This window comes from Phaseolus vulgaris, chromosome 2, assembly GCF_000499845.2.
Source record: "Phaseolus vulgaris cultivar G19833 chromosome 2, P. vulgaris v2.0, whole genome shotgun sequence".
NCBI lineage: Eukaryota > Viridiplantae > Streptophyta > Magnoliopsida > Fabales > Fabaceae > Phaseolus > Phaseolus vulgaris.
Window position 1 is genome coordinate 40571057 of NC_023758.2, and position 12467 is coordinate 40583523.

General features: G+C 35.3%; 2 protein-coding genes across 5 annotated transcripts in view; both read right to left on the minus strand.

Moving 5' to 3' along the window:
- Positions 1–343: 343 nt before the first annotated feature.
- Positions 344–12265, minus strand: LOC137812087 (uncharacterized). 4 transcript variants are annotated; one of them, XM_068613983.1, is made up of 14 exons: positions 12110–12213; positions 11958–12041; positions 10743–10776; positions 7095–7145; positions 6828–7007; positions 6437–6750; positions 5968–6324; positions 5812–5875; positions 5417–5563; positions 4939–5043; positions 4745–4855; positions 4556–4660; positions 1656–1725; positions 344–1508 (listed from the first exon to the last, which is right to left on the minus strand). In XM_068613983.1, exons 6-14 carry the CDS (start codon positions 6715–6717, stop codon positions 805–807), a joined length of 1944 nt encoding a protein of 647 aa, XP_068470084.1. In that variant the 5' UTR covers positions 6718–6750; positions 6828–7007; positions 7095–7145; positions 10743–10776; positions 11958–12041; positions 12110–12213; the 3' UTR covers positions 344–804. The 4 variants fall into 4 exon arrangements, with proteins under 4 accessions (XP_068470084.1, XP_068470081.1, XP_068470083.1 ...); XM_068613980.1 differs by lacking the exon at positions 10743–10776 and having other exon boundaries at positions 12110–12265; XM_068613982.1 differs by lacking the exons at positions 10743–10776; positions 11958–12041; positions 12110–12213 and adding an exon at positions 10590–10724.
- Positions 12266–12360: 95 nt separating this feature from the next.
- Positions 12361–12467, minus strand: part of LOC137809492 (uncharacterized) — an 11668-nt gene continuing 11561 nt past the window's right edge. The window contains exon 3 of the mRNA XM_068610600.1: positions 12361–12381. Within this exon, the coding sequence (XP_068466701.1) occupies positions 12361–12381 (21 nt within the window). The remainder of the gene's footprint in view (positions 12382–12467) is intronic.

Here is a 12467-nt window from a genome sequence, read left to right on the forward strand (position 1 = left end):
TAGATCTAAAACAAACCACAAATAGTGTAGTTTGATTAAATAATTCTTATATCCAAAACATATCATTTTTATTCTTAGTTTGTACATATTTTTAATAAAAAATCAAACCAAACAATACAGCCCAGATTAGTTCTATAAGGGGAATAGAGATTAAAACCTGCCGTTCATTTTAAAAAAAAACTAGAACTTTTCCTTTTAAAAGCAGTTTTTTTTTTCTTTTGTGAAAAAATATACTTATACTTTTTAAGAATCTTTCTCTAAAAAAGATTTACCTTTAAAAAATTGCGTAGTAGCTTAGGACAAATCTTCTTAGACAATAAATAATCTTATTGAACCAAGGGAGTTACTAAAAAATCTAAACAATAATATTTACACAATCGTTGGTAATATTAACATCGCCGAAAAAAATGGTAACGGCAAAATATACACAATTCTTTGCTATACAAATGCTTAACTAGGACAAAACATATTAAGTTGTTTGCTCATTGCTTTGATTTTCTACATCAAAATTTCCTTCCTCCTTCCATGTTTCCTTCGTTCTAGACCTGGAAGGTTTTGAGGAAGCAGAACGGCATGGAGGCCAAATGTAGGTAGGTAAGGGGACTCTGAGCCTAAAACTGTAAAGAGCCGCAAACAAATGTATTCGTTTATCAAATGTGAATGAAGACATGTATGTAAGTGCTTATCTTCTTTCCTCCCCAAAGCCAGAAAGCTTGGTGATTCCAATTTATGAAAAAGGCATGCCAATCTAGATTTGAATTTTAGTGGTAGAAACTACATTTCCATAATACAGACATAATAAACCTATTTCATTCTAGCACGATGCAGAATCCGCCCACAGTCCCATGCTTTACCTTTCTCTTTTTCGATAGCAGACAATAAAATCTGTAACAAATTGGCTGCATCTTCCTTACTTGCCAATTCCAAATTTGTCTGAGGAAATGGAAGATGAGTGGCATATTGGTTCCAACGTACAGATCTTGTTCTGCCACCACTACCTCCCTTGGGAGAATGCTGATTTTGTCTTAATAAGGACTCTGGTCTACTACCAACTATGTGTACAACCCCTTCACTACTGTCCGCATGTATTATATTCTCCAATCCAATCTCCCATTCAACTATCCACTCCAAATCAACAGGGATGCCACAGAATTCAGGCTTGCCTAAGTTCATCAAACTCGCACTGAAAACAATCAGTACAAATCTTTCTGTCAAGACAACAAATTTTCCAGCTTCTTTAAGGGCTTTGCAAGCCACTAGCTTCTCATCTTTGAACTTCAAACCATCATCAGCTTCCACAAGTACGGATGTTCCAACTGCTTCTTCCCACGAATAAGGTTTTAATGGAAATTCACGGCACAGTGGCCTTCGAAGCCGAACCCTATAGTGTTGCGGTCTTAATTGACTGGGTTTACTACGGTTTCTAATACTGAGAGCAGTTTTTCCCGTTACTTCAAGTATACTAGCAGCAGGTTTAGCCACAAGTCCTGTAATCCCTAATGCAACTCCTTCAATAAAGAAAGAAGAAAAAGAAAACACGGTCAGTAGCCAAGCAAAGAGAATACTTCATCTCAAGCAACAATTGCCACTGGCAATTCTTAATGTTACTTTAAATATTTAAGAAACTTATAAACAATTCATTCAAATTGATTCACCAGAGAGGACACCAGGAAGACCATGCCTCTCAGCTCCTGTTACAGGAAACTGGAGAAGACCAGTGAGTCCCTATAAACAACATAGGTGAGCAGAAAAACATCAATATAACAAAATCATATAAAAAACTTCGAATAAATAGCATTAATGACAATAAATGGAAGCAGGAATAGATATAGTGGTGGAAATGCAGAATACCAAAATTGCACAGGCAGAAGACGCTACGTATAATAAGTGTCACTTCCTTATATTAAGTTAAACTGTTAATACATATAATTTAAAATGTCTTACTCAACCCTACAAAACCATATTTTAAGATGGTACCATAACCTACACTAAAGAAGTTTGTTAGATTTGTCTAGTCATTGGAACACTAACTGAATTATCTACAACCATGTCTAGTTTCATGTTAGAAATGTCCTATTATTAATGTGAGGAAATGTATTGGAAATTTTATGTCAACTAGAGATATAACCAAATTACAGAAGATAAGTAGATACTTACATCATCTTATGAACCAGTTTTGTAAGATTGAGTTAGACCTAAACTTAATTTCAAAGAATATGTAATTCACAAGAGATGTTGGCTAGGATAAGCACCATACTAAAATTAAAATGGCTCTTCTCCGAAACCTCAGATTGGAGCCAAGGACGCGAGAAAGAATGAACTTAGAGAGTAGACTGAAGCCAAACAAGTAATGTTTGGTCCTAAACTTCCCATGCTTTATATTCGAGATTAACACAATCAAGTGTACGATTGTTTTCAGTGAGATAACAAGGTGAAACCACAAGATTCACAACAGATCGCTGAAGCAGCTTGTGTGATTTGACTAATGGTTCAACATGTTGTTGCCAATGAAGATAATTCGAGTCATCAAGCTTTTAGCAATGGAGGTTGGAAATGATCACGAAGCGGAAGCCATAGGAACAGAGGAAGACGTCGTGAATGCAAAACCACGAAGAATTACGAGAGTGAAAACACAAGAGTCACGAGAGAAAATCACATGAGACGCAAGAGCAAAATCACAAAAGAAGGCAACAAAGACAAACCCTAGAGTTGAAGAAGATGGATCCTCGAAAAAACATGTCTAGATATCATCTTAGAGGAAAACGAACAAGAGGAACAAATTGAAACTCTTATTATTTCATGACACTTGTTAATAATAGCTAATGTCTTACAGACTAATATATAAGCACCGCTAACATCATAGCTATTGTTAATAATAGCTAAACAGATGTAAAAGCTAACATCTGTGCAAACTAACTATATTTAATTATACTAAAACTAATAAAATAATAACCACAAATATCTTATTTGCTCAATTACAATAATTATGAAGAATAGGGAGAGATACCGTGTTAGGAACCAAGAATTAAAAAGAGAAGAAAAGAAAGGTTTTTAATGAATAGAAAGAAAAGAACAAGTAACTAACTTGCAAATCAAGTAACTAACTCATGACTATTCTAATTCTAACTAACTCCTCCTCTATGTGTAACCTAACCATACACTCTTCCAAAAAACAACCTTGTCCTCAAGGTTGGAACAGTGGAACCTTGTCTCCGTGGCTCATCTTCAACACCATGATCTTTATCTACGGTTCCTGGAAGTATTTTTTGATATTGTCTATCTTAGGGAGGGAACCCATTGGCTACTGCATGCAAATTCAGGTCTGGACGCTTAGGTGGTGGTGGGAATGAGTGGGGGTTTTGTATAAAAGTCTTTGCACCCAGTAAGTTGAAATTCCAAGATTCTTATGTCATTGATGTTCTACCCACCTTCATTATAAAATCTTGATCCCACAATGATTTCTTATGCATATGAAGTAAATCTGAATTTGGGAAAAAATGATGCTTGGTTGCATCTCCACCTTCAACTTTCTTACTGGTTAGCTCTATAATTGGACTATCAAGAAAAAGATCATTATAGCACATAGTCTTCACTTCCTTTATTGATGCATCCCCTTCTGCCCTTATCATTTCAGTTTCTCTTGTAAATCTCACTTCATTGTTGGTTTTTTCTTCGCTGCAGAGGGTGTGATTCTTCATATCTGGACCTTCTCCCACATCTTGGGTCTTCTTCTCTTCACCATTAACAGATTTCTCTCCTCCCTCCGACATTCTGTCCCTTTTCTTGATGTCCCGAAGCAATTCTTTAATTTCTTTCAAGTCTAGAAGGCTTTCCTTCAAGAACTTGGTGTCCGTTCTAACAGATTTCTCTCCTCCCTTAGACATTTTGTCTCCTTTCTTGATGTCCTGCAGCATTTCTTTTATCTCTTTCAGGTCCAACATGCCTTCCTTCAACCCCAGAATTTCCGCTCTCATTTACGAATTCCATCTCCCCTGTTCGCTGATAAACTTCTCTACTCCCTCCATTCTCTGTTCCATCTTTTCTTCCTCACTCTCTGTTTTTCAGATCCGGCAAAGTATTATGAAGAGAAGAAAAGAAGGGTTTTTATTGAATAGACAGAAAAGAACAAGAAATAGGAGAGCACTCTCTCCTTCAAGGGCTTTCCCTTCACAAAGAGCTAAAGCTCAATCTACAAAAATATTACACACTGCCCCTCCCCCCTCCTTCTTTCTTATTTATATGTAACTAGCAAATCAAATAACAAACTCGTGACTATTCTAATTCTAACTAACTCCTCTATGTGTAACCTAACAATCCGTAACAAACACTTGGAATTAGTTATTTTCATGTATTTGTTGGGAAATCAATTCTAAATTCCAAATGTTAATTCAAGTGAGTATAAATTTAATAGGTGCATTCGAGGAGGTACTGGAGTGTATCTTGAAGAACTCCACTACAAGTACGAGAGGTTAGATAAGATCATTAAAGCCCGTACTCTCGTTCATAAATGGACACACATTTTTGGGAAAGATTAAACATGAAATAATTGACATACCTCTAAGACTTCATTAATTACACCTTTACTGTCAGAAGCTACAGTTGTCTGGTGTTTTTCCATCCTTGAAACTGCTTGATCATCATATGTAAATGCAACAATACCCTACACAAAATAGACTACCAATGATTTAAAGTAAATAACTAAATCTTACAAGTCAAACATTGATTAAATCAAACCAAGAAACACCTTGCGTGCAGCTTTGCTGAATTGAGAAGCTGCATCACTAATAGCATACACTGTGTTGCTTAAAAGACTAGTGGTGCCTTGAGCCATGCCCATGATAAGTGCAGTAGGGCTCTGTAAATTGATCCAATAGTGCTAAAATAGTTATGCAAGGATATCATAAGTAAATAAAAAGGGGCAGCATATAGGACATTTACCCTCACAATGCTCTTTGCAGGCACAGACAAGAAATCTCTAATGCCAAGGCCCATGCTCCTTGCAAAGCCCAGGGGATTACCAATGACACCAGCCGAACCAAACAACTTCAAATTTAGGAAACAGTGGAAAGTTGTGTTATACAGATATGAAACTGGACTGCTTAATGCAATACATTAAGACATAATAGTAAGTAATAATTTTAAAAAAATTAGCTCATTATGTTTCATTGGAACCTTACAATTCAATTATAAGAAAATTAATCATTCCAATAGGAGCTAAAATATTTTCAACTAAAAAGTTTCAATCCCAATTTAAATTTATCAATATATGAGATACATTAATAGAAAGAATGAACATGTTACAAAAGTTAACAGATAATTGACAAGATTTTAATGATTTTGGGAATTCATGCATAATTAGCATTTCTAATCTGAATAATGAAGATACATGACTTTGAAATATAAATCATTTTTATACCTTGTAAGTCTCATGAAGTAGTTGGCGGTTGTAATGCCTAATTAGAATCTCCTGAATGGATTCCAAACTAGCCATATGATGTGAAATGATTAAATCCTTTAAATAAATATGTGCTCCCTCAACATCAGCAAGAGCCATAAGACCTCTCTGTAATTATTAAAAATAAGCTGTTAAAGAATAACCACTTTATGTGTTAATCACCCCCCCTCATGCCCAGGACTAAATATTTGGTACAAGAAGTTTCCAGAACTAGACATTTCTTGGTGGCCAGAGGAAAGCATTGCCCAAATCTAATAAGAACTACTTTGGTCATATATTCTTAACTAGGCCTCAACTCTCATTGGTACTTTAACAGTGCAATATTACTTCAAAAAGAAAAATAGAATACTACTTACATGGATGAGAAATTCCTTGGGTGTCAGGATCCTATTTCGAAGCATCCATGGGGCACTGGAAAAACTGCATTTGTACAATTTATGTCATTTTCTCAGAAATAGTACACGTAGAAACTGAATACTGCAGTTGGAAAAAACCTAAAATGAGCAAGTGACCTTAAAGTCAACTTGATTGGTGATAATTCAAGCATTTCAATATAAATTTTCTTCTGGGTTCTGGCCAACAGATAGATCTCCTGCCATGGGGCTCCAATTGGAACAATGGAAGGCAAAGATGCAATCCTTTTATGCTTTCCATTGAACATCGGAGCAATTCTTGGAGGACATTGGTCAGCACTTAATCTGAATTTCTCACTAGTTTGAACAAATGAGGATGAATTCTCTAGAGATGCTCCATCATAGTGATCTGAAGATGGCATGATTCCATATTGCAGCACTGAACAGACATTTGTGAAAAATTCAAACAAGCTCAATATGACTTCTTGTTCAATCTCAAGACGGAAATCTTCTATTCTGCAAAAATTAAGCATAATATGTAAGAATTGACTTCAAAGTACATAATCAACAAAAAATCAAAGCAGTAACAGTAAACTGTAAACATGCAACAAAGTTAGAAAATAGAAACCTCAATTTTACGTATTCATATGAAATAAATGAAATGTCTTTTTTCCTCCACTTTGATATTTCTAGGCATAACACAGGAACAGAAGAGCTGCTCATTTGACTCAAATTTTTTGTTCTTGTAACATCATCCCTAGACTTCAAATTATCAACTTGGCCAGATCTGTATCCACCATCGAAGGATAGCAATACTGGATATGGAGTAAAGCGCAATTGGTTGTCAATTTGTAAGAATGATATCATCAAGGAAAGACATTGCCTATCCAAACTTTGCAGTAGATTCATTTGAACATCCTTAATGTAGGCAAAAAGCACTTCCTACATAAATAAAAGTATAATTAACAGAGATAGTGGAATAGCAGAGATCCTGAAAAGAAAGTTGTCAGTTCAGTTACCTGTGAGTATGAATCAATCAGTGAAATCCCAATACATGGAACAAAAATTGATATTTTCTCCTTGTATTCTGATGCCCCTACTACATTTTGATCATACAACCTTTTCTCTGTAGCATGCACAACACTTGACTTCTTCACGTCATTAAAGATGTGGTAATTTGAATCAAGAACACTAAGGACCTGAAAATATATGCATAAATAACCATGAGGTCAAGAAATGTATTTTTTAAGGTCGGATAAGATGAAATCTAACTACATTCTAGTCACCTTTGTTGCTCCCTCTGCGTGTACTGATAAATAGAAAGTCCTCTCGGGCTTCTGAAATCAATATTTGCATATGCTAACATTAGAAAATCAAATTTATGGAACCTAGACATCAGTGCAAGAATTTTGTATCTGTAAAATTGGTAGAATTCAAATGTGTATTTAGACCAACTACAATATCATTCTTATCAACAAAATAGCTTTGATCAGCTTGTTAAATCAACTTTCAAAACCTCTCCTATAATTATTGAAAACAGGTGTCCTTACGAACAACTCTTTGTGTTGTTTTTTCATTGATAAGAGATGCTGCAAAGTAGGAGAAAAAGACAAAATACTGGTGTTTTAACATGGGCATTGCACCTATTTTAATAGAAATAAAATAAAGATGGGTTATAACTAATTTCCTAGTTACCATAATTATGTAAATTTTAGAATTGCGTAATTACCAAGACTAAAAATATCTAACAATATAAAAAATTCTAAATGTAGAATTTTTCACTATGTAAATCACAAGGAATGAGTGCATTACATATTAAGAGCTGATAAGCACAAAGAGAAAAAAAAAATGATACCATGAAGAGAGAATGAACCAATGAGTACTATTACTTAGTACCAATTAGCATAATTAGAAAATACGATATTAAAATTTTTGGATGATATCTCATAATATAGGATTATATATTAAAAATATTCTCTATTCTTGTGAATTGTGTGTTTAATCACACATGTAAATCTTTTATTTACAGTCATTCAAAGTATAATAAAGGTAAATCTAATAATGGCTAATGATGGAGAGTATTAAAGGAAAAGAAAGAATAGGATAAATCCCTTGTGCATATTAAACACATAGGATTATGTTTATATAGGAAAAGAAACATATGGGTTAAGCCCATTACATAAATATGAAATATCTAACAATATCTATAATATCTAATAATATCTAACACTCCCCCTCAAGTTGGTGCATATAGATCATATGTACTCAGCTTGTTACAAATGTAATCAATCCTAGGTCCTCGTAAGGGTTTAGTAAAAATATCTGTTAATTGATTATTTAAATTAACAAACCCACTCTTGATATCTCCCAATATAATATTTTCTCGAATGAAATGACAATCAATCTCAACATGTTTGGTCCTTTCGTGAAAAATTAGATTTGAGCTAATACGAAGAGCAGCCTGATTATCACAAAGAAGTGTCATTTAAGTGACCTCTCCAAATTTCAATTCTTTAAGTAACTGTTTAAGCCAAATAAGCTCGCCGAGGCCATAACTCTATATTCTGCTTCTGCACTAGATCTCGCCACAACACTTTGTTTCTTCCTCTTCCAAGAGATCAAATTATCACCAATGGAGACACAATAACCGGAAGTTGATCTTCTATCAGATGGAGATCCAACCCAATTAGCATTTGAATAACAAACGACTTTAGTATGGTTATTATGACCATATAACAAACCTTTTCCAGGAGTGTCTTTAATGTACTTCAGTATACGAATGACTGCATTCCAATGATCTTCACATGGAAAATTAAGAAATTGATTCACCACACTGACTGCAAAGGAAATCTCAGGACAAGTAACTGTGAGATAGTTCAATTTTCCAACTAATCTCCTGTACTTCTCAGGATCTGAAAGAGTCTCCCCCTGATTGGGTAGAAGCTTGACATTGGGATCCATGGGAGTATCAACAGATATCGAATTCATTAACCCAATTTCCTCCAAAATATCCAATGCATATTTTCTTTGAAAGATAACAATACCAGTATTGGATTGTGCTACCTAAATCCCGAAGAAATATCTGAGTTTGCCAAGATCTTTGGTCCGAAAGTGTTGACAAAGGTGTTCTTTTATTTGTGAGATGCCATGGTGATCACTGCCTTTAAGAACAATGTCTTTAACATATACTACAAGATAGATACATGCAGCACTTCAGTGACGATAAAAAACTTAATGATCTGCTTCACTGCGAGTCATACCAAACTATTGAACAACATTGCTAAATTTTCGAAATCAAGCACTAGGAGACTACTTCAGGCCATATAAGGATTTACGAAGACTACATACCAATCTAGAAGACTCCTCCTGAGAAACAAAACCGGGAGGTTACTCCATATAAATTTCTTCTTGCAAATCCCCATTAAGAAAGACATTTTTGACACCCAGTTGATAAAGAGGTCATTGTCGAAAAGCAACCATAGCTATGAATAAGAAAACAAAAGCCATTTTTGCTACTGGAGAAAAAGTATCACCATAGTCTAAACCAAAAATTTGGTATAACCCTTAGCCTCATGACGAGCTTTGAGACGATCAATAGTATCATCAGGACCAACAGATTTCCTAGATGGTAAAGGAACAAGTTTCCAAGTTCCATTATTCTGAAGCACATTCATTTCATCAAGCATGGTATGATGCCAACCAGGATGAGCTAAGGCCATCACTTAGAAATTTTGGAATGGAGACAGAAGAAATAGACAAAAGGCAGGTATAAAAGTGTTGAGATAGTCTATGGTAACTCAACAAATCAATATAATGGGGAAAGGGATTACGGGTAGAACGTATACCTTTACAGATAGCAATAGGAAGATTAGGGTTCAACTGTTGGAAGTGGAGGGGGATGAGGTGTTGGCACTAGAAGAGTCATCTGATGGACGATAAGACGTTTGACGACGACTATACACCTGAAGAGTTGGTGGCGGTGGTGAATCTTTAGGTGCACTAGGCACAACAAGAAGAATATTAACTTAATTAGATGAAGGCATACAACGAGATGGGCAGGACTAAAAGTAAAGGGAAGATTCATTGAAGGTGACATCTGCTGAAATAAAATAACGGTTTAGAGAAGGTGAGAAACATTTATATCCTTTTTGTGATCTAGTGAACCCTAAAAAGACACATTTGTGTGACGTAGGAGATAATTTATCAAGACTAGGACTAAAATTATGAACAAAGCATGTGGACCCAAAAACTTTAGAAGGTAAAGACTAGAGAGAGTCGTGTGGAAATAAAATAGAATGAGGAATTTTGTCATCTAAAATTGAAGATGACATGCGATTAATGAGATAACATGCACTAAGAACAACATCACCCCAAAAACGCTGAGGAACATCACCATGGATTAAAATAGTACGAGTTGTTTCAACATGTCTATTCTTGCACTCAGCTACCCCATTTTGTTGAGGTTTATAAGCACTTGAAGTTTGATGAAGAATATCATGAGAAGACATAAATTTTTAAAAGAACGAGAAAGATACCCACGTCCATTATCACTACGCAAAATTGAATGAAAATTCCAAATTGATTTTTAATTTCATTGTAAAATATTTGAAATATAGAAAACAACTCAGAACGGTTTTTCATTTATAAAAGTAACAAAATACTGAAATCCTAAATTAGACTTAATACGACTTGGTCCCCAAATGTCAAAGTGAACTAGGCACGTTGTGAGACACTACTAGGAAAAGAACTACGAATGTGCTTCCCTAACTTACATGACTCACACGATAAACTAGACACATTAGACAAACTTGGAACAAGTTGCTGCATCTTGGCAAGACTAGGATGACCCAACCGAGCATGAATGAGAGATGGAGAATCCATAACCCTGCCAACATGTACAAAGATCTGTAGTTGATAAAGTACATGAGACTCACATCCAGTGCCAATCATCCGTCCCAAACTCCGGTCCTGTAAAGAAACAAAATCTTTGGTAAAGAAATAACACAATAAAGGGAACGAGTGAGACGATTAATGGATAATAAGTTAAATGGAGACCCAAGGACATAAAGAACATTATCAATAGATAAAGAAGGAAAGAGATTAATAATACCCTATATCCACTGGCCATGGTAACCGAAAGTAAATATTCCGTAGTAGATAGGGAAGAGAAAAAGATTGATTACCAGTAATGTGATTTGTGGCCAAGGGCACCTGAATCTAGAACCCACGGGCCAAGGGAAGTACAGCGAGTGAGGCCAACAAAAGATGTAACTGAATGTGCAACAAAAGTCGTGGAACTAGGGTTCTTACGATCCTCGTACCATTTAAGAAATTCATTGAAAATAGCAGGCTGGCTTGGGGTATCAATTGAAGTATGGTCCACTGTAGAAGGTTGCACAGGAGCAAGCACAACAGATTTAGGAGGACGACCATGTAAGGCATAACATATGTCAATTTGTGCCCAAGTGAACATCAATTTTCAACCAACGGGAAACCTCATTTTCAGCAACATTGGGATGGGTAAGATGATCAACATAACCTAGACTCTTAAGCCATAATTTAATATCTGAGGTCCAAGATTCATAATTTGTCTATCCAATTTGTCAATGGAGAGATGAACATTGACATAATTAGTATAAATAGACGGATCCGACATAATGGGAAGAAGCCATAGTGGCAGCAACAGTGGAAGAAGCCACAGTGGCAACGGAAGCGGAAGAAGCCATAGAGGATAAGGACAAATTCAGTCACCAGTCAATTGGCGGCAGCAGTTCTAGCTAGGGTCCGGCATCGGTTCCACAAGGGTTCGATGGCAGATCCGGCGAGGAGGTGGCGGATCCGGCGAGGCCGGTGGTTGGAAAAATTCCAATGAACAGTGGGTTCACCAATAAAATTGAACCTTAACCCTATTTCTAGATACCATATTAAAGGAAAGGAAAAAACTACCCTTCTACACCTAAAATATTTTCAATATTAATGAGCATGTAACATGTTAAAATCATTCAACATAAAGGAAATAAAACACTCTTACTATTTAGATATTAAAAGAGATCATCACCAAAGATTTGTAACATGCACTGAATAAATGATGCACAAAAAGAACATATTGTCAAAAGAAAAAACGACTTAGAAAATGTTAAATGGTTTACCTCAGAGGTTGATGGTAGGTAGACAGGCATATATTGTTTAACATCATCAAGGTCGTATGATCCCAAAACACGCTCTCCAGGTACCTTCAATTGTGGTTATCATTTTTAGGGTCAAGTAATTTGAAGTTTCTTTTTTGTGAAAAAAAAATTACCTCCACAATAAGTCGACGAGGATAGCAGGGTTCATCCCAAGTGTACTGGCAAGAAGTGTAGGAGTGAATGACTGTGTCAAACATTTCACACCTCTGTTGATATATTCGCAATCTCTAAAAAGTACCAAAATAACAAAAAGATTTCAATTGACACCAAAATAAGATTTTTTTTTGGTGCATATCTTTAGTAAGTGCACAAATACAACCAATACATTCATACTATTTCCTCCATTAATGCAATGTAAAGTGTTCTAAATTATGCAGAATGACTTCTGAAATTGTTTGTAAATTAAAAAAAATACATTTAATGTGTAATAATAATCTGATAGTGACATTTGTATTAATTCGTGAATTTTTT